Here is a 21,083-nt window from a genome sequence, read left to right as displayed (position 1 = left end):
TTAACTGTATTAACTCTGACTCTAGTTTTCTTAACTCCTAAGTTAACCAAGTGCTGAAGGCCAGATTCAGACATTCCCTATTTGAACTGAGATACTGCTGAGGCAAGTAGGTTAGATAAAATGCTATTCATTGCTTAGATCAAAGCCATTATTGGTACATTAGTACCAAGAGAATATAATCAATTCTAATGTCATTCAAGTCTTAGTTTTACTAAACAAATTTGACTGTCACTACTCAACTCAAAAACTTCTACTGGATCCCCACCACTTACTAAGTCCAAACTCCTTCATAATATGGCCTCAGCCTACCTCCTCTAGCCTCATCACCTATACATTTTTCCATTTACCTCATCTAGTCCTATTATTTTCTCTTTTCTCTTTTTTCCCTATAGGAAAAAAGTTTCAGTGAAAAAAGTTCAGTATAATATGGATCACTTTTTTCAGTGAAAAAAGTTTTCACTGAGGCAAAACTAGTGACTTTGCATGTATTATGGCCTCAGCTAAGAACACTCCTCCTCTCTAATCTCTACATGATCTCTAGGAAAAAAATCCCATATCTCTTTCAAGATCTAGTTTGAATGTCAAAATCTTGTGCAATTTGATCCCTGGTGTCTATATTCTGCTTTCTCTGCTAGGGCAAAGTTAACTGATTCCTCTAAGCTCCTATTCTTGTCTATTTCACAGGTCTGGCTTTCCTAATAAAATATGCATTAAGTGCAAGGGTTTTATTTAATTCTTGCTTGAGCAATAAGCACCTAGCGCAGTCTGACACACAGTATGCTCTCTCAATAAATATTTACTGAATTCATAAATTTTCACTCCAAGATCCTGGCCTTTACAAAGGCTCCTTGTCCCAGAACAAAACCCACCCAGCCTGTGACAAATACGTAAGCAATGGTACCTTGAGTATAGAAGGGTTTGTTGGGCTGAAATCTGGCATTTCCCTGATGCATGAAGTTCTGATGCAAACCATAAGGCCACGAAGCTGGGACAAGAGGGAAATGGGGTCGTGGTGCATGTTCCCAAGGAATTGGAGGATTTAGTCCTGGAAATCCTGGCTCTGCATTTCAACAATAAAGGAGAGACATATTTTAAAACATCACTTTGTTCATTCAAATATTCCTTCATTCCACAAAGATTTATTGAGTATCTACTACTGACCAAGAAATATGCTAAATGCAGAGGATACCAAAAAAATTTTTTTAAGGAATAAAAACACTGTAATTGTTCTCAAATTATTCATAAAGGAAACATTTAAGAAGACATACACAATAATATGTGGTAATTGCTATAACAGAGTGGTGGAAGGTGTCTAAAGTGAGGACTAACCCAATTGTTCAAGGACAGAGAAGGTTTTCCTAAAATGATGGACTAAATTGAGTGTTAAAGGACAAAGAACAAGTTATGCAAAATGGGACAAGGAGGACATTTTAGACAGAAGGAATAGTGTGCTCAAAAGCCAGGAAGCCGGAAAATACAGCAAGTTTGGGAAGCTGCAAGACCATTGGCAATACAGAGACAGAGGTAAAGGAAGGCAGCGGTAAGAGAAAAGGCTGGACAGGTAGGTAGGATCTATATTTCAAAGAACCTTAGTACATCACTAAGGAGCTTAACATCTTATCCTAAAGGCAATGCCAACTATACCAGAATCAATTATATCTTGGCCTGGAAGGAGATCCTATTAGAAGCTGAGGCATTGTGGTGAAATAGCTGAAAACTTGGGCATTGGAGCCAAATAGGTCTAAGTTCAAATACCAGTTACAAAAATTACTAAGGTTTAATTATGAACCCCAGGTTGTTATGAGGATTAAATAAGATAACAAAAATAAAGTAGCTTACACAAATTATGTCACATTAAGCAGGAACTCAAAAAATATGAGTCCTATTCTTTCTATGGCAAACCACTCCCACCAATCTACTTCCCTTTAAGATCTATCTTTAAGTACGTCTTTCAAAGCACAGTAACCCCTGAATCTTCTGGATCATTTCTGGTGGCTTTTCTCATTCAGGATCACAATGTGGCAGGAAATAATCTAAAAGACACTGTCCTTATTCACTAAACTTCCTAGCAGGAAGTTAGGAGGTACAGGATAGGGAGGAGTAGGCAGCAAGAAAACTGAAACCACACTCCTAGCCACACTCCTACCAAGCTCAGTCTTCTCAGGAGGTAACCAGGTAAACAAAGCAGCTGGTTCACTGCAAGTTCATAAAGCCAAGTTACAACTAAGAGCTAAAGCTGCAGAGCTCAGAGTTTACAAAAAATAAGACTGGGTATACAGTATTGAGGTCCTGACCAATTGAGAAATGTTTTAACATAAAAGGGTATCTTTTAGAATATCCTTCAATCTCTCTTGGCCATTTTTCCCAACCAAGTATTTTCATAATACAATTAAAGATAGTCTGAAAAATTATCATTAAAGATAATCTGAAAAATGGGGTAAAAACTATTCATACAACCTCCTACTCTAATACAACCACTAGTATCATTTTAATATATCCCCATCCGGTCTCTCCATTTTTAACATAATGTTAACTTTAGCTGTAATATTAACTAGGAGTTGCACACCTATCCAACAAATAATATTTGCTGTGTAACACTTTATTACATAATAATAATACATTATACAAATAATGTATCTACATCAGGCACTATACTGGACACCAGGGAGACAATGACAGGCAAGAAACAATTCATAACCTCTAAAAGTTCAGTCTAATGCATTATGCAGACAAGTAGACAGGCGATTTCAACACAGGAAGACAAGTGTTATAATATGGATATTAAGGAAACATGAAGGAGGGAAATAATACCTAATACAACTGGAAGACAGGATCAACAGGAATTAAAGACTTCCTGAAGAAAGTGATCTAAATTTTAAAACGGAGGATGAGTAAGTTAGCCAAGCTTTGGAGCAAAGGAGAAAGAGGTGAGAGTGAGCAGGAGAGTTAATGGAGAGGATATTCCAGGCAGAGGGAACAACTTAGGTAAACAATCAGGGGTAAGAGTACGGTGTGCTTGTAGGATGTTAATTAATTAGTTCATTAAGGCTGAAACAGAGATCAAGGAGGTAGGGAGAAGAAGGAGTTAAAACTGAGTCGATATATCAAAAGGCAAAGCACTGGGTCTGTCTTCATGGTTATATAACTCAGTGACTATCAAGATGCATATCGTGGCATGCACACAATAAATATTTGTTGAATGAGAGAAGCAGAGGCCACATTAGAATGGCCATGTATGACACATATCCTTTGTTCCTGGAAATTTAAATGAGTTCCCACATTCTGGAATTTCTGCTCAGCAAAATATATTACCTGTATTATTCCAAAGAGGTCTCAGCGCTTTAAGGAATAATATATATTTGCTTAAAATTATCACTAAAATTATTTTGAAAATTGATAAAGGGAAAGAATCAAGCTTTTAGTCTGCATTTCCTATACAAACAATATTTCAGGATAACCAAGCAGTTAATAAGGAAAAGAATCACAGACAAAAATTACAGAAGAATCACAAAGTAAATAGAAAATACTGATAACTGCTAAATCTGGGTAATGGGGGGGGTCATTATACTTTAATCTCTCCTTTTGTGTACATTTTAAATTTTCCCTAGTAAGAAAAAATCTACATATAAAACTAGATGAATGGACTTCATCAACTATTTTTAAATATGCAAAGATAAAAAAATGACTGGATGGTAATACACCAAAATATTTCTGAGCAGTTCTGTCTAGGAATTGAGATTATATATGATTTTCTTTTTCTTTTTCAAATGCTCTACAAAGAATATGTATTACTTAGATATCAGTAAAAAAAAAACAAAAACTATTCTTTCTTAAGCTGCAAAGTGCTACTAATCTTTTTCTTTTTTAAAAGTTGCTCCTTACTATAAGGGGACTTCCCTTGTGGTCCAGTGGTTAAGACTCCACGCTCCCAATGTAGGGGGCCCGGGTTCGATCCCTGGTCAGGGAACTAGATCCCGCATGCCGCAACTAAAAGAGCCCGCATGCTACAACTAAGACCTCACGTAGCCAGAGAAGTAAATAAATATTAAAAATAAAACAAACAAACAAAAAAAGTTAATTTATGGGATTCCTGGTGGCGCAGTGGTTGAGAGTCCGCCTGCCAATGCAGGGGACACGGGTTTGTGCCCCGGTCCGGGAAGATCCCACATGCCACGGAGCGGCTGGGCCCGTGAGCCATGGCCGCTGAGCCTGCGCAAGAGGCCACAACAGTGAGAGGCCCGCGTACCACCAAAAAAGAAAAAAAACAAAACAAAACAAACAAACAAAAAATTGCTCCTTACTAAAAGATAGTTAAGGGTCTAAGGCAAAGATTACAGGTTTTGAAGAAAGAAACTGGTTTAAATCTTGGATCTACTATGATTACGATAGGATGAGAGTTACTTAACCCTTCAATTTCCTCAACTGTAAAATGAATGCTAGTAATACCTACACCAAGCAAGACTGCAGCGAAAATTCAAAATAATAACAAAATAATAACTAAAATTTATGTTTATTACCTCATTTAATATTCACAACATCCCTGCGAGTTAGGTGCTATTAATTCACCTATTTTACAGATGAAACCAATGCACAAATAGATTACGCAACTGCCCAATGCCACATAATAAATGGCAGAGCCAGGATTCATATCCAGGCAGTCTGAATCCGCAGCCTATACTCTTTGTCTAATGTTATACTGCCCCTGCACAAATACTGCTTGCCATCTTTTTACTCACATTTACTTCCCAGGTTCAACCAATAATACCAATCATCCAACCTTTCTACAGACAGACAGATAAAAAAGAAGAAAAGGAAGGGTTACCCGAATTTCCCACTGTACCATTGTTCACCAGGGAATTTGGAGCCACAGTACGAGGCCAGTGTCCATCATGAGAGGAGCTAGGGATTGCCACAGGTCTGGCAGCAGGCTGTGCAAAGATGATGCTGGGATCGTTCAGGCCAATATTGCTGGGGGCGCTGCCTGGTGCAGAATGGATCACTGGGCCGTGAATAGGCCAGGATGGGGCAGGGATCTGGAGGGGGTGCATTGGCAACAATCCCATATTGTGCATGGGAGAATACTGAGCTGGTGGTGACTGAGGAAAGTTATACATAGGCATCTGGACCTGATGGGGGGGCTGGGCCCCCTGCTGAGGTGGGCCAAGCTTGGGTTGGGATCCTGGCTGAGATGGAGGCTGGGTAATGGCAGTGGATTGGGAAGAGTTCTGTGGAAATGGCTGGGGCTGAGGAGAATAAGATGGTGAATCAGACTGCAAAGAAAAAAAAAAAACATTTTAAAATTAATTTACAAACATCTTAATTTTATAAAAGCAGAGATTATCAAAATATAAAACTATGGAGTTATTTTACTAGAATATTATAAATAGAACTCTATGATATACATAGTAACAAATAATAACAGAACCTCATTTTATATGAAGGTAGAGTTTTTCCCAAAGTTCTCAAACCCTCTCTCACAGAGGTTTTATCTCATAAACCTTTTCACTGCCCAAAGAAGAGAGCCCAGACATCATACCCATCATGTAGAACCCACAATTCCAATTTTAACTAGAAATTTACATCTAAATATCTCAGAGTCACTTTCATTCAGCTCCTCAACAAGCATTTACTGAGTGTCAATTAAGTATTGCGGGGACTTCCCTGGTGGTGCAGTGGTTAAGAATCTACCTGCCAATGCAGGGGACACGGGTTAGAGCCCTAGTCCGGGAAGATCCCACATGCCATGGAGCAACTAAGCCCATGAGCCACAACTACTGAGCCCGTGTGCCACAACTACTGAAGCCCACGCACCTAGAGCCCATGCTCCACAACAAGAGAAGCCACCGCAATGAGAAGCCTGAGCACCACAACGAAGAGTGGCCCCAGCTTGCCGCAAATAGAGAAAGCCTGCCGGCAGCAATGAAGACCCAACGCAGCCAAAAACTAAATAAATAAAAAAAGTAATTTTATAAAAAAGAATTAAAAAAATTATGTACTGGGCATTGTTCTAGGTATTAAAAATATAATACTAACATGTATGTCCTCATAAAGCTTAAAGTCAATGGGGGAAAAGAGGAGGAACAGATAAAGTTTACATAAGCAATCACAATACAGTATAATAATTACTATGATAAACACTGTATAATATACAATGAAATCCCAGAGCAGGAACACCTAAACCCACTTTGGGAGAAGGAGGGAAGATAAGATGAAGGAAAGTGGAAATCTTCCTGAAGGAAGTGACCTTTAAGCTGAGACTCAAGATAAATAGAAAACAGTCTGATAAAAGGGTAGAGATAAGGAAAACGGAAGATTCAGTTAGAGGGAACAACATAATTAAAGGTTATAGGTACAAAAATCATGTCCTTTAAAAAAAAAAAGTAATTGGAATCTGAAATGGTTGCCTAGGCTAGGGAAGCAAATGGTTGTAAGCTATTTTTTACAGATAGAAACAACAGGACCTTGTGACTGACTGGATGTGGAGGCTGAGGGAGGAGTAGTAGTTCAGGAAACTAGATAGATAGCGGGATCATTCAATGAGATGGAGAACACAGGAGGAAGAGGCAAACCTGGGGAGTTGGAAAGAAATATAAGCTACATTCTAGACATGCTGAAGCTGCAGTGCTTTGTGAGACCTCCAAATAGCAATGTTCATTAGTCAGACTCTTACCCAAATCTCAGGTGAGAAAAAAGTGAGTGCTAGAAGCAGAAGATGAAAGTTAGGGGCACCACAGGAAAGTGATTAGAGCACAGGTTTTGGAGACAGAACCTAAGGATACAAGTTCTGGTTCCAAGTGCCTGCTGACCTCATGCAAGAAACTTAAATCTCAGCTTCTTCACCCGTAAGGTATAAATAATAATAGAATCTACATCAGAGGTTTTTATGAAGATTAACTACAACAATATATGTCAAAAATATAAACACCAAATTCAGAATAGAAGATACATTTTAGTAGCAAGGAAGGGATGGTAGGAAGTTTAAGATGGGAACAGCATCCAAGAGGAATGCATAGGGGTTGTCAACTGTGGGTAATATTTTAACAAACCAAAAACAACAAAGCATTAAGAATTGTTAAAACCTGGTGGTAGTGCATGGATGTTTATTATTTTCTATAATTTTTCAACATTTTAAAAATATTTTTTAGTAAGAAACAGGAAGAACGAATGCATATATAGCATACAGCACTCAATAAATATTAGTTAATATAACTGTTATTATATAACTTTTATGAAACTGTCAGGCCCATAGTAGTACATATTCAAATGTTTGAGGTAGTGTTAATGGGCTCCTAAATGTTTTTCCAAGACAAGCCCTACTGTTGCTCTTCAAATTCTCTAAGAATTTTTTCTAAAATACAGATCACATCAGATTTAGCATGTTTTAACAGATAACAGCTTTGAAGCTACACAGACCTGGGTTTGAATCTTTTAATTTTTCTTATTCTCAGCTTCCCAATTTGTAAAATTTGATCATACCAATACCTACCACTTCACATGTCCATTCAAAGGATTAAATGTGATAATACGTGTGAAGCACTAAAAGCATAGTGTCAGATTTAGAGTAAGCATTCAGTTAGTATTTAACTATTAATTTAAGAAGTGCAAGGTGAATACAGATTTAGACAAAGGTTAGAGCAACTCAGCAAAGTTAATAGACCTGTGAATCTGAACACTAATTAAATACTCCATCTTTCACAGGATATATAGTTCACTAGGTATCCATATCAGCGATGAGAAGACACACAAAATTTCAAGCAAGTGAAGTGCCATGCATGTATTGCCCTAACAGTACTAAACCCTTAATACATCTCAATTTTGGGGTCTATTTTTAATTAATGGTACTCATATTCTTCCATTATGCAAAAGTTAGAACATCAAAGTTATCACCTAATTTTTTTTTTTTTTTTTTTTTTTTGCTGTACGCGGGCCTCTCACTGCTGTGGCCTCTCCTGTTGCAGAGCACAGGTTCCGGATGCGCAGGCTCAGCGGCCATGGCTCACGGGCCTAGCAGCTCCGCGGCATGTGGGATCTTCCCGGACCAGGGCACAAACCCGTGTCCCATGCATCAGCAGGCGTACTCTTAACCACTGCGCCACCAGGGAAGCCCTATCACCTCATTTTAATCCAACCAACAACCTTATTTGGTAGTTACCTTATTTTACAAATAAGAAATAGGTTCACTGAAGTTAAGTAGCTTGCCCATAGATATAAACCCAGATCTACATTACTCCAAAAGTAATGCTCATTCTAGCTGATGTGCCTAGCAAGGACACCTCTATAAAGCACTGTGTAATCTGGAAGATTGTATTTACCAATCTGAAAGATCCTATCACCTACCAAAATTAGTACTATCTTCCTGCCAAGACCAACCCATCTACAGGCAGAGTACTTACACATTCTGAGGACTGTCTAGTCCTTATGGACTGATCACCTTGTTGTTGGGCTGAACCAGCCACTTGTTGGGCATTCACAAGATTGCGGACCAGCTGGGCTGCTAAGAGAAGACATCAAAAAGAAATTCAACAGATAAAGAAAATAACAGAGAAACGACAATCAATAAACTCTCTTCTTCAGTACAACAGTCTCAAATCTGAGATTTTATAAACTTGGACTTTTAAACTTATGATTATGTTAGTGAAGGACTTTTAACAACTCATTTTTTTTCTTGTTTGTTAAGCCATTTCTCAATCCTTAGAGCATTAAAAAAAAATACACTGGTCCTGGAAACAAGAACAAGTGTCATATTGCTTTTCTAAAGGAGACAATATATTTATTTAAGAAAATAACTTCTGCAATAAGAATCTGAATAACTGGAAATCATCACTTATATTTTGTTTTTTTCTTTCAATAAACTCTCATTTGGGTTTCTAATTCATGAAATTCCTTGTGATACATAACAGGAACAGATCTCCCTCTCTCATAAAAGCAGTGGGAAGAGATATAATTTCTCCTATATGTTCCCCCAAAAATCTCTCTCTCTTTGATAGATTGTTAAGGTCCAAAATCATACAGCTATGTTTAGAATAGAGAATAATCAAGGTCCTTAGAATGACACCAACATAAATGACTTTATTTCCACCAGAAACTATTTTTGGCCTTTTCTATTTACCTGCCACACTGCTATTCCTCTGACGGGCCAGCTTGACCTCTGGGCACTCCCTTCGCACATGTCCTGCATCTCCACAGATAAAACATCTGAGGTCTCTGGGGTCTCTAAAGTCTCGAGTGTCGTGGAGGTCTCGGGGGTCAAGAAGGTCTCGGGAGTCTTTCTCCTCTTCATTCCCTTCCTTCTCTTCTTCACTGTCTTTCTTCTTTAGTCTAAACAGTAAACTGCTGATACCAATAATGTGGGGCTAGGGACTTATCAACTGAATGAACTATAGAACAAACTAAACTATACAAGAGTCTCACAATAAAGGGATTAATGTGCCCATCATTTCATGCATCATTTTGAAGGCAAGGGTTCTCACATTTATAGTACACCTACTCATATGGCAGAAACTGGGTACTCTAGTAGTTTTATAATACAATATCAATATTTATTATTTAGTATCAAATTTTAATCTTGTAACAATCTTGTAACAAGAGGTTGGTATTTACTATCTCCATTTTATAGAGGAAGACACTTGAGGTTTAGAGAAGGTAAGTGTCTTCTGTAAATTTAACAAAGAGCAGTGACGGAAACTAGGAGTTTACTCTGTCTGAAAAGTTCTAAGCTCTTTATATTAGGCAAGACTTGATGACTAAAGAAGGGATTATCCTGGCCTATTAACATAGTATATAGAACGTAGTAAAGTATATTTCATAGATGTATTTTCAGGGGGCACAGAGGATGTATATTCCTTAAGGTAAATATTATATAGGCAAATCTCACAGCATATACCTCAAAGATTCAATTAATTATATTTTAATTATTGGTTTTCATAACTGTGAGGTCCTCAGCAAGAACCCCATATCTTGGTCTTTTCTTCCCCTTGGATTCTAGCACAGTTTCCAGCACACAGTAGGTGTTAATAAATGCTTCTTCAGTTAAAAAAAAAAACCTGAGTGAATTAATGAATAAATGAACAAATAAACATCATGAGACACCACTGTACCAGAAGTAAATCCCACTCTTTCACAAAATGCCACTCAAACATATATTGACCTAAAGGTTCAACTGAAAGCCCTGAACTTTCTCAACTTAAAACATATCTGAACACAGTCATAGCCTCAATTTGTCTCACATTTATTTTCCCTGCAATGTTGATACATAATCATTTGCCAACCTTCTCCTTTTAGGGCAGTCTTTCATGTAGTGGCCTATTTTTCCACACACACGGCAACATCGATCATTGGGAGCCAGTTCTCCATCTGTTAGTACTCTGGAATCAAAGAAGTACTCCTAGGGAGAAAACACAACTTTACTAGGAAAAAAATCACTAAAAACTTTTGAATCCAAATGGAAAGGAGACTAAGACGCAAAAGTGATTTTTTGAAAAAGGAAATAAATATCAACAAATATTTCACTGAACTAAAACCATGATATGAAAACAAGATTCAGAATTATCATCATCAATATCACAGCTGCTAACAGTACTAACCACTACACAGCCACATTATTTTCTCATTCATCTGTAGCATCTTTGTGTAATATCTCAATGAAAGTAGATATTATTTCCATGTTCATTTTATAGATGAGGAAACTGAGGCTCAGAAAATTCAAGTCGTTTGCCCACAGAAAAACGCTGGTAAGTAGCAGATAAAGGATTTAAACCTAAGTCTGCCTGATTACAAAGCTCATGTTTTCTGCCCCACCAGCCTACTTCCAGAAAGGAATCATTCTCTTTACAAGAGCTCTATGTAAAGAAATCAATCCTCTGGTTTATTTAAAATATCACTGGATTTGCACTCAACATTTCAATAATATATAACATTTGCTATATAAAGTAGAATATACCTAAAAAGACTGTAGAGAACCAATAAGAATTAAATCATTTTCCCAAGTCTTAGAAGAATCAGGCTCGTTTTTGCTTTATCCTACTACCTTGCTTATGCTTCTAAGCTTTACCTCAGTTTTGCACTATCACAGAGACTAGTTTTTCCTGATAGTACCCATATCTTTGGATGGCAAGAGAACATGTCCACTTAGCACTCTTTGATTTCTTCCTTAAATCTATCTAATGTCAGGGATAAAAGTAATAAGAAACACACTGACTGGGATGGCTATTAAAAAAGAAAAAAGACAGTAACAAGTATTGGTGAGGATGTGGAAAAACTGCAACCCTCATATATTGCTGGTGGGAATATAAAATAGCACAGCTCTGTTAGGAAACAAGTTTGGCAGCTCCTCAGAAAGTTAAACATAAACTTATCAAAATTACCCAGCAATTCTACTGTTATACATCCAAAAGAAATGAAAACATATATCCACGCAAGATTTTGTACACAAATATTCACAGCAGCACTACTCATAATAGCCAAAAAGTAGAAACAATTCAAATTTCCAACAAACTGATAGGAATGAATAAATAAAACATAATATAACCATACAACTGAATATCATTCAACTATAAAAAAACATGAAGTACTGATACATGTTACAACATGAATGAACCCTGAAAACATTCTGCTAAATGAAAGAAACCAGTCACAAAAGGCTACATATTCTTTGATTCCATTTTCATAAAATGTCCACAGTAGGCAAATCTACAGTTGTGAGACGAAAAAGGAATGAGGATTGACTGCTAATGAGGACAGGAGTTTCCTTGAGAGAGGACAAAACATTCTAAAACTAGATGTAGTGATGGTTGCACAATCCTGCAGATATACTGAAAACCAATGAATTGCTCACTTTATATAGATGAACTGTACAGTACATGAATTATTTCTCAGTAAAGTTCTATTTCTAAAAAAGGATGCAATATAATTCTATACATTTACTATTGATGAAACCAATATAATTAATTAAAATTTTCATCATCATATTTTCTGACAGGACAAAATGAAGGCCTTTCTCAGTTGACCCAGTTGCTTATGGCTGAAACCTAGGAATCACCCTGAATTTATTCTCCTTAACGCATCACCTCTAATTAATCACCAGGTTGTATCCATTCTACTCCTGAATATCTATCTCTTTAGATATTCTTCTTTCTTCAGCCCACCATCCTAGTTAATGTGGCCTAGACCTGGGGTCAGCAAACTTCTTCTGTAAAGAGCCAGAAAGTTAAAATTTTAGGTGCTGTGGTAAAATTGAAGGTATTATGTAGGTACTTATATAACAAAAGAGAAAGCAAATTTTCACAAATTTTTTTATTGAAGAATTTCAAAATATACTAACAATAATAGACTGTAATTTTTTATATAAGTTAATTAATTAGAAAAAAAAGGATACTTTCTGGGGGAGCCATTTTGCTTAACTGGGGTTCAAAGTTAGTGTTCCCTATCATTAAAATAGAAGGCAAATGTTCATTTGTTAATGCTAATCTGCAATTATATTTTTAAGTATTTCATCCTTGAAAATGTTTTTCACAGATGAAGAGGTTGAAGATTTAAGGTAAAGAGAATACAAATGGATCTAGAGTGCATATAGAAGGACTAGTCTCTGATAAAGAAGAGATATCTGGTGATTGGCCAGCAAAATGGCGGAGCAGAATGACATGAGCTCACCCCTTCTTACAAAAATACCAAAATCACAACCAACTGCTGAACAACCATCAACAAAAACATAAAATAAAAAACACACTGGAACCTACCCAAAAAGATACCCTACATAAAAAGACAAAGAAGAAACCACAACAAGATGGTAGGAGGGGTGCAATCACGGTAAAAATCAAATCCAATACCTGCTGGGTGGGCAACCCACAAACTGGAAATTAACTATACCACAGAAGTTCTCCCACAGGAATTAAAAGTCCTGAGCCCCACATCAGGCTTCCTAGCCTGGGGGTCTGGTAATGGGAGGAGGAGCCCCCCGAGAATCTGTCTTTGAAAGCCAGTGGGGTTTGACTGCAGGAATTCCACAGGACTGGGGAAAACAGAAACTCCACTCTTGGAGGGCATACACAAGATCCCGTGCCAGACCAGGACCCAGGGAAAAAGGCAGTGACCTCGTAAGAGACTGGGCCTGATCTACCTGCTAGTACTGGAGGGTCTCCGGAGGAGGGGGGGGGCAGCTGTGGCTCACTGAGGAGACAAAGACACTGGCAGCAGCAGTTCTGGTGAGCACGCATTGGCATGAGCCCTCCTGGAGACCCCATTTCCTCCCCAAGACCTAGCCCCACCAAACAGCCTGTAGGCTCAAGTGCTGGGACACCTCAGGCCAAACAACCAACAGATGGGAACACAGCCCCACCCATCAACAGACAGGGTGCTTAAAGTCTTCCTGAGCACAGCCCTGTCCACTAGAGGGACAAGACCCAGGCCCACCCACAAGGGGGCAGGAACTAGACCCTCCCACCAGGAAACCTGCACAACCCTCTCAGACAGCCTCATCCACCAGAGGGCAAACAGCAGAAGCAAGAAGAACTACAATCCTGCAGCCTGCAGAACAGAAACTGCAATCACAGAAAGTCAAGACAAAATGAGACAGCAGAGGAATATGCCCCAGATGAAGGAACAAGACAAAACCTCAGAAGAACAACTAAGTGAAGTGGAGATAGGCAATCTACCAGAAAAAGAATTCAGCGTAATGATAGTGAAGATGATCCAAGATCTTGAAAAAAGAATGGAGGCACAGACTGAGAAGATGCAAGAAATATTTAACAAAGACCTAGAAGAACTAAAGAACAAACAAACAGAGATGAACAATACAATAATTGAAATGAAAAATGTAAAATATGTAGGAATCAATAGCAGAGTAACTGAGGCAGAAGAACAGATAAGTGAGCTTGGAGACCGAATAGTGAAAATCACTGCCATGGAACAGAATAAAGAAAAAAGAATGAAAAGAAATGAACACAATCTAAGAGACCTCTGGGACAACATTAAATGCACCAACATTCACATTATGGGGTCCCAGAGGAAAACAGAGACAGAAAGGACTTGAGAAAATATTTGAAGAGATAATAGCTGAAAACTTCCCTAATATGGGAAAGGAAACAGTCACCCAAGTCCAGGAAGGGCAGAGAGCCCCAGGCAAGATAAACCCAAGGAGGAACACGCCAAGACACATAGTAATCAAACTGACAAAAATTAAAGAAAAAGAAAAAATACGAAAAGCAACAAGGGAAAAGCAACAAATAACATACAAGGAAACTCCCATAAGGTTATCAGCTGATTTCTCAGCAGAAACTCTGCAGGCCAGAAGGGAGTGGCATGATATATTTAAAGTGATGAAAGGGAAGAACCTACAACCAAGAATACTCTACCCAGCAAGGCTCTCATTCAGATTCAATGGAGAAATCAAAAGCTTTACAGACAAGAAAGAGCTAACAGCATTCAGCACCACCAAACCAGCTTTGCAATGAATGCTAAAGGAGCTTCTCTAAGTGGAAAAGGCCACTACTAGAAACAAGTAAAGGTAGGAAATTATCTGCACACAAATATGATGTCAAAACAAGCAATTGTGAGAAGAAAAGAGCACAAATGCAGGACATTGAAAATGCATTTGAAATTAAGAGACCAGCAACTTAAAACAATCTTGTTTATATGTAAACTGCTAATTGAAATCTCATGGTAATTGCAAACCGAAAATCTACAACAAATACACACACACACACACACACACACACGAAGAATCCAAACACAACACTAAAGTTAGTCATCCAATCACAAGAGAAAAGAACAAAAGAGGAAGGGAAGAAACAAGACCTACAAAAACAAATCCAAAACAACTAAGAAAATGGCAATAGGAACATACATATCAGTAATTACCTTAAAGGTAAATGGATTAAATGCTCCAACCGAAAGAAACAGACTGGCTGAATGGATACAAAAAAGAGACCCACTTCAGATCTAGGGACACATACAGACTGAAAGTGAGGGGATGGAAAAAGGTATTCCATGCAAATGTAAATCAAAAGAAAGCTGGAGTAGCAATATTCATATCAGACAAAAAAGGCTTTAAAATAAACACTGTTACAAGAGACAAAGGACACTACATAATGATCAAAGGGTCAATCCAAGAAGAAAATATAACAATTATAAATATATATGCACCCAACATAGGAGCACTCCAATGTATAAGGCAAATACTAACAGCCATAAAAGGAGAAATCAACAGTAACACAATAATAGTGGGGGACTTTAACACTCCACTTCCATCAATGGACAGATCATCCAGACAGAAGATCAATAAGGAAACACAGGCCTGAAATGACACATTAGACCAGACTGACTTAATTGATATTTACAGAGTATTCCATCCAAAAGCAGCAGAATATACATTCTTCTCAAGTGCACATGGAACATTCCCCAGGACTGATCACTAGTTGGGCCACAAAATGAGCTTCGGTAAATTTAAGAAAATTAAAGTCATATCAAGTGGGACTTCCCTGGTGGCACAGTGGTTAAGAATCCACCCGCCAATTTAGGAGACCTGGGTTTGATCCCTGGTCCAGGAAGATCCTACATGCCGCAGAGCAACTAAGCCTGTGCACCACAACTACTGAGCCTGCGCTCTAACGCTTATGAGCCACAAATACTGAGCCCATGCACCACAACTACTGAAGCCTGCATCCCTAGACCCCGCACGTTGCAACTACTGAGTCCACATGCTGCAACTACTGAAGCCCGTGCGCTCTAGGGTCCGCGTGCCACAACTACTGAAGCCCACACGCCTAGAGCCCATGCTCCGCAACAAGGGAAGCCACCACGATGAGAAGCCTGCGCACCTCAACAAAGAGTAGCCCCTGCTCACCACAACTAGAGAAAGCCTGCATGCAGCAACAAAGACCCAAGACAGCCAAAAATAAATAAAGTAATTAAAAAAAAATCATATCAAGCATCTTTTCTGACCATATGCTATGAGATTAGGAATCAACTATAAGAAAAAAACTGTAAAAAAACACAAACTCGTGGAGGCTAAACAATATGCTACTAAACAACCAATGGATCACTGAAGAAATCAAAGAGTAAATTAAAAAATACCTAGAGTCAAATGAAAATGAAAGCACAATGATCCAAAACCTATGGAACAGGTAAAAGCAGTTCTAAGAGGGAAGTTTATAGCAACGCAATCTTACCTCAGGAAACAAGAAAAATCACAAATAAACAACCTAACCTTATATCTAAAGCAACCAGAGAAAAACAAACAAAACCCAAAATTAGTAGAAGGGAAGGAACAACAAAGATCAGAGCAGAAATAAATGAAATAGAAAAGAAGAAAACAACAGAAAAGATCAATGAAACTAAATGCTGCTTCTTTGAAAAGATAAACAAAACTGATAAACCTTTAGCCAGACTCATCAAGAAAAAAACGAAGAGGGCTCAAATCAATAAAATTAGAAATTAAAAAGGAGAAGTTACAACAGACACCACAGAAATACAAAGGACCATAAGAGACTACTACAAGCAACTATATGCCAATAAAATGGACAACCTGGAAGAAATGGACAAATTCTTAGAAAGGTACAATCCCCCAGGACTGAACCAAGAAGAAATAGAAAATATGAATAGACCAATCACAAGTACTGAAATTGAAACTGATTAAAAAACTCCCAACAGGGACTTCGCTGGTGGTCCACTGGTTAAGAATCTTCCTTCCAAGGCAGGGGACGCAAGTTCGATCCCTGGTTGGGGAACTAAGATTCTACATGCCACGGGGCAACTAAGCCCACACGCTGCAACTACAGGACCCACACGCTCTGAAGCCTGTGCGCCACAACTACAGAGCCCACGTGCCACAACTAGAGAGCCTGTGTGCTGCAACTACTGAGCCTGCATGCTCTGGAGCCCATGTGCCACAACTAGAGAGAAGCCCACGTGCCGCAATAGAGCTGGCACGCTGCAACAAAAGATCCCACGTGCCTCAACTAAGACCCGATGCCGCCAAAAATAAATAAATAAATATTAAAAAATAATGATAATAAAATAAAAAATTCCCAACAAACCGAAGTCCAGGACCAGATGGCTTCACAGGCAAATTCTATCAAACAGAGAAAACACCTATCCTTCTGAAACTATTCCAAAAAATTGCAGAAGAAGGAATACTACCAAACTCATGCTATGAGGCCACCAACACCCTAAAACCAAAACCAGACAAAGATACCACACACACAGAAAAAAAATTACAGGCCAATATCACTGATGAACATAGACACAAAAATCCTCAACAAAATATTAGCAATCCAAATCCAACAATACATTAAAAGGATCACACACCATGATCAAGTGGGATTTATTCCAGGGATGCAAGGATTTTTCAGTATATGCAAATCAATCAGTGTGATACACCACATCAACATATTGAAGAATAAAAACCATACGACCATCTCATAAGATGCAGAAAAAGCTTTTGACAAAATTCAACATCCACTTATGATAAAAACTCTCTAGAAAGTGGGCATAGAGGGAACATACCTCAACATAATAAAGGCCATATATGACAAACCTATAGCTAACATCATACTCAACCATGAAAAGCTGAAAGCATTTCCACTAAGATCAGAAACAAGACAAGGATATCCACTTTCGCCACTTGTATTCAACATAGTTTTGGAAGTCCTAGCCAAGACAATCAAAGAAGGAAAAGAAATAAAAGGAATCCAAATTGGAAAAGAAGTAAAACTGTCACTTTTGCAGATGACATGATACTACACATAGAAAACTCTAAAGATGCTACCGGAAAACTACTAGAGCTCATCAATGAATTCGGTAAAATTGTAGGATACAAAATTAATACACAGAAATCTCTTGCATTTCTATACACTAACAACAAAAGATCAGAAAGAGAAATTAAATAAACAATCCCACTTACCATCACATCAAAAAGAACAAAATACCTAGGAATAAACCTACCTATAGAGACAAAAGACCTGTCCTACGAAAACTGTAAGATGCTGATGAAAGAAATCAAAGATGACACAAACAGATGGAGAGATATATCATGTTCTTAAATTGGAATAATCAATATTGTCAAAATGACTATACTACCCAAGGCAATCTGCAGATTCAATGCAATCTCTATCAAATTACCAATGGCATTTTTCACAGAACTAGAACAAAAAAATTTTAGACTTGCATGGAGACACAAAAGAACCTGAATGACCAAAGCAATCTTGAGAAAGAAAAACGGAGCTGGAGGTATCAGGATCCCTGACTTTGGACTATACTACAAAGGTACAGTCATCAAAAGAGTATGGTACTGGAACAAAAACAGAAATATAGATCAATGGAACAGGACAGAAAGCCCATAAATAAACCCACACACCGATGGTCAATTAATTGATTACAAAGGAGGCAAGACTATACGATGGAGGAAAGACAGTCTCTTCAATAAACGGTGCTGGGAAAACTGGACAGCTACATGTAAAAAAATGAGATTTGAACATTCCTTAATACCATATACAAAAATAAACTCAAAATGGATTAAAGATCTAAATGTAAGACCAGATACTATAAAACTCTTAGAGGAAAACATAGGCAGAACACTCTTTGACATAAATCACAGAAATACCTTTCCCAAGCCATCTCCTAGAGTAATGGAAATAAAAAAATAAACAAACAAATGGGACCTAATGAAACTCAAAAGCTTTTGCACAGCAAAGGAAACCATAAACAAAATGAAAAGACAACCCACAGAATGGGTGAAAATATTTGCAAATGATGTGACCGACAAGGGATTAATCGCTAAAATTTTCAAACAGCTCATGCTGCTCAATATCAAAAAAACAAACAACCAAGGGGCTTCCCTGGTGGTGCAGTGGTTAAGAATCCACCTGCCAATGCAGGGGACACAGGTTCGAGTCCTGGTCCGCGAAGATCCCACATGCTGTGGAGCAACTAAGCCTGTGCGCCGCAACTACTAAGCCTGAGCTCTAGAGCCCATGAGCCACAACTACTGAAGCCCGTACACTTAGGGCCTGTGCTCCGTGACAAGAGAAGCCACCGCAGTGAGAAGCCTGTGCACTGCCACGAACAGTAGCTCCCGCTCACTGCAACTAGAGAAAGCCCATGCACAGCACAAAGACCCAATGCAGCCAAAAATAAAATAAATTAAAAAAAAAAAACCCAATCAAAAAATGGGCAGTAAAACTAAACAGACATTTCTTCAAGGAAGACGTACAGATGGCCAAGAGGCACAAGAAAAGATGCTCAACATTGCTAATTATTAGAGAAATGCAAATCAAAACTACAATGAGGTATCACCTCACACCAGTCAGAATGGCTAACATCAAAAAACCCACAAACAATAAATGCTGCAGAAGGTGTAGAGAAAAGGGAACCCTCTTACATTGTTGGTGGGAATGTAAATTGGTACAGCCAGTATGAAGAACAGAATGGAGGTTCCTTAAGAAACTAAAAATAGAGTTACCATAACATCCAGCAATCCCAATCCTGGGCATATATCCGGAGAAAAACATAATTTGAAAAGATATATGCACCCCAACGTTCACTGCAGCACTATTTACAATAGCCAAGACACAGAAGCAACCTAAATGTCCATCAATGGATGAATGGATGAAGAAGATGTGGTACATATATATAATGGACTATTACTCAGCCATTAAAAAGAACAAAATAATGCCATCTGCAGCAACATGGATGGACCTTGAGATTATCATACGAAATGAAGCAAGTCAGACAGAGAAAGACAAATATCATATGATATTGCTTATATGCAGATTCTTTTAAAAATGATACAAATGAACTTATTTACAAAACAGAAATAGACTCACAGACTTAGAGAACTTATGGTTACCGGGGAGGAAGGGTCGGGGGGAAGGATAGATTGGGCATTTGGGATTGACATGTACACTTTGCTATATTTAAAATAGATAACCAACTGTATGTATCTGTACAAGGACCTACTACTGTATAACACGGGAACGTTGCTCAATATTCTGTAAAAACCTAAATGGGAAAAGAATCTGAAAAAGAACAGATACACGTATATGTATAACTGAGTCACTTTGCTGTACACCTGAAACTAACGGAACACTGTTAATCAACTATGCTCCAAAATGAAATAAAATTTTAAAAAAAGAAGAGATATCTGAAGATGTAAGCAGATTTATAGATCTGGTAGCAGAAAGTTGAAGGAGTATCTATCTATCTAATATCATCTTTGTCTCAAAGGGAAAACATGTTAAGCGTGAGAAAGGCAGAGTAGAAAGATGGGACAAAGCAAAATGGGTACTGAATTTTGAGTAAAATAAATAAAATCTGAAATAGTTTTATTGAATGCGAGACACAGGTAACTAAAGAAATGTAGTAAGAATCTCAGATAGTATTGAAAGTCCAGTTGAGGCTGATGAACATTAATTTATAGTTGTGCTATATAAATAAAACTGCCTAGCTTTAAGATTTTTTTCCATCAGTGCTTAGCCCAAGCATAGAGAGACGGTGGATGGCTGAGTTCATGTTAAGGTTAAACACATAATGGTGCAAAAGAAGGACAATGGTACAAAGGAATATAAGGTATATGCTGGAGGTACCAGGGAATCTGTTTAAATGGGGGAAAAAAATGAAGACAGTAGATAGCTGATAGATAGGGAAAAAATGTGTCAATATGTCAGAGGACCTAGTGAATAGAAAAAGAGTTGAAGTGGGAATGTTCGAGTGAGCAAGAAAGGTGAAAGAACAGAAAATATACTTGTCTTCATCTTCATTAGAATCTAAGGGGATGAAACACATCTACTTTGTATGCTGTTATAATCCCAGTACATAGCAGAGAAATAGGTACATGGTAGAAATTCACTAAATATGTGTTGAAAGAATAAACTTTACTATGGAAAATATAAGCATGAAAGACTATGTAACAAGGTTATTTTTCTACTGTATCAGTTATAACACTGATATCAACCTAAATGTCCATCAAAGGAGAATAGTTAAACTGGTATATCCAAGCTATAAAATACCACATATTGACTTTATAACAGAATAAAGTAGATTAAAAGATGATTGGCAGATCCACAGGCCCTTTGTGACAGGCTCCAAACTGA

The 21,083-nt window shown here is 37.9% G+C and overlaps 1 protein-coding gene across 10 annotated transcripts in view; it reads right to left on the bottom strand.

Moving 5' to 3' along the window:
• TUT4 (terminal uridylyl transferase 4) overlaps window positions 1–21,083 on the bottom strand; it is a 142,878-nt gene that overhangs the window by 1,251 nt on the left and 120,544 nt on the right. For 5 of the 10 annotated variants that reach the window (XM_029227456.1, XM_029227452.1, XM_029227460.1 and 2 more), the window contains 5 exons: window positions 10,269–10,384; window positions 9,110–9,333; window positions 8,394–8,494; window positions 4,823–5,270; window positions 902–1,060 (listed from right to left, as the gene is read on the bottom strand). In XM_029227456.1, the coding sequence (XP_029083289.1) occupies window positions 902–1,060; window positions 4,823–5,270; window positions 8,394–8,494; window positions 9,110–9,333; window positions 10,269–10,384 (1,048 nt within the window). The remainder of the gene's footprint in view (window positions 1–901; window positions 1,061–4,822; window positions 5,271–8,393; window positions 8,495–9,109; window positions 9,334–10,268; window positions 10,385–21,083) is intronic. The other 5 variants (XM_029227459.1, XM_029227455.1, XM_029227453.1 and 2 more) reach the window with 3 other exon arrangements.

Source organism: Monodon monoceros, unplaced genomic scaffold (genome assembly GCF_005190385.1).
Source record: "Monodon monoceros isolate NGI ecotype Baffin Bay Population unplaced genomic scaffold, NGI_Narwhal_1 Super_Scaffold_18, whole genome shotgun sequence".
NCBI classification, from domain to species: domain Eukaryota; kingdom Metazoa; phylum Chordata; class Mammalia; order Artiodactyla; family Monodontidae; genus Monodon; species Monodon monoceros.
This window is presented reverse-complemented; position numbering and strand designations above follow the sequence as displayed.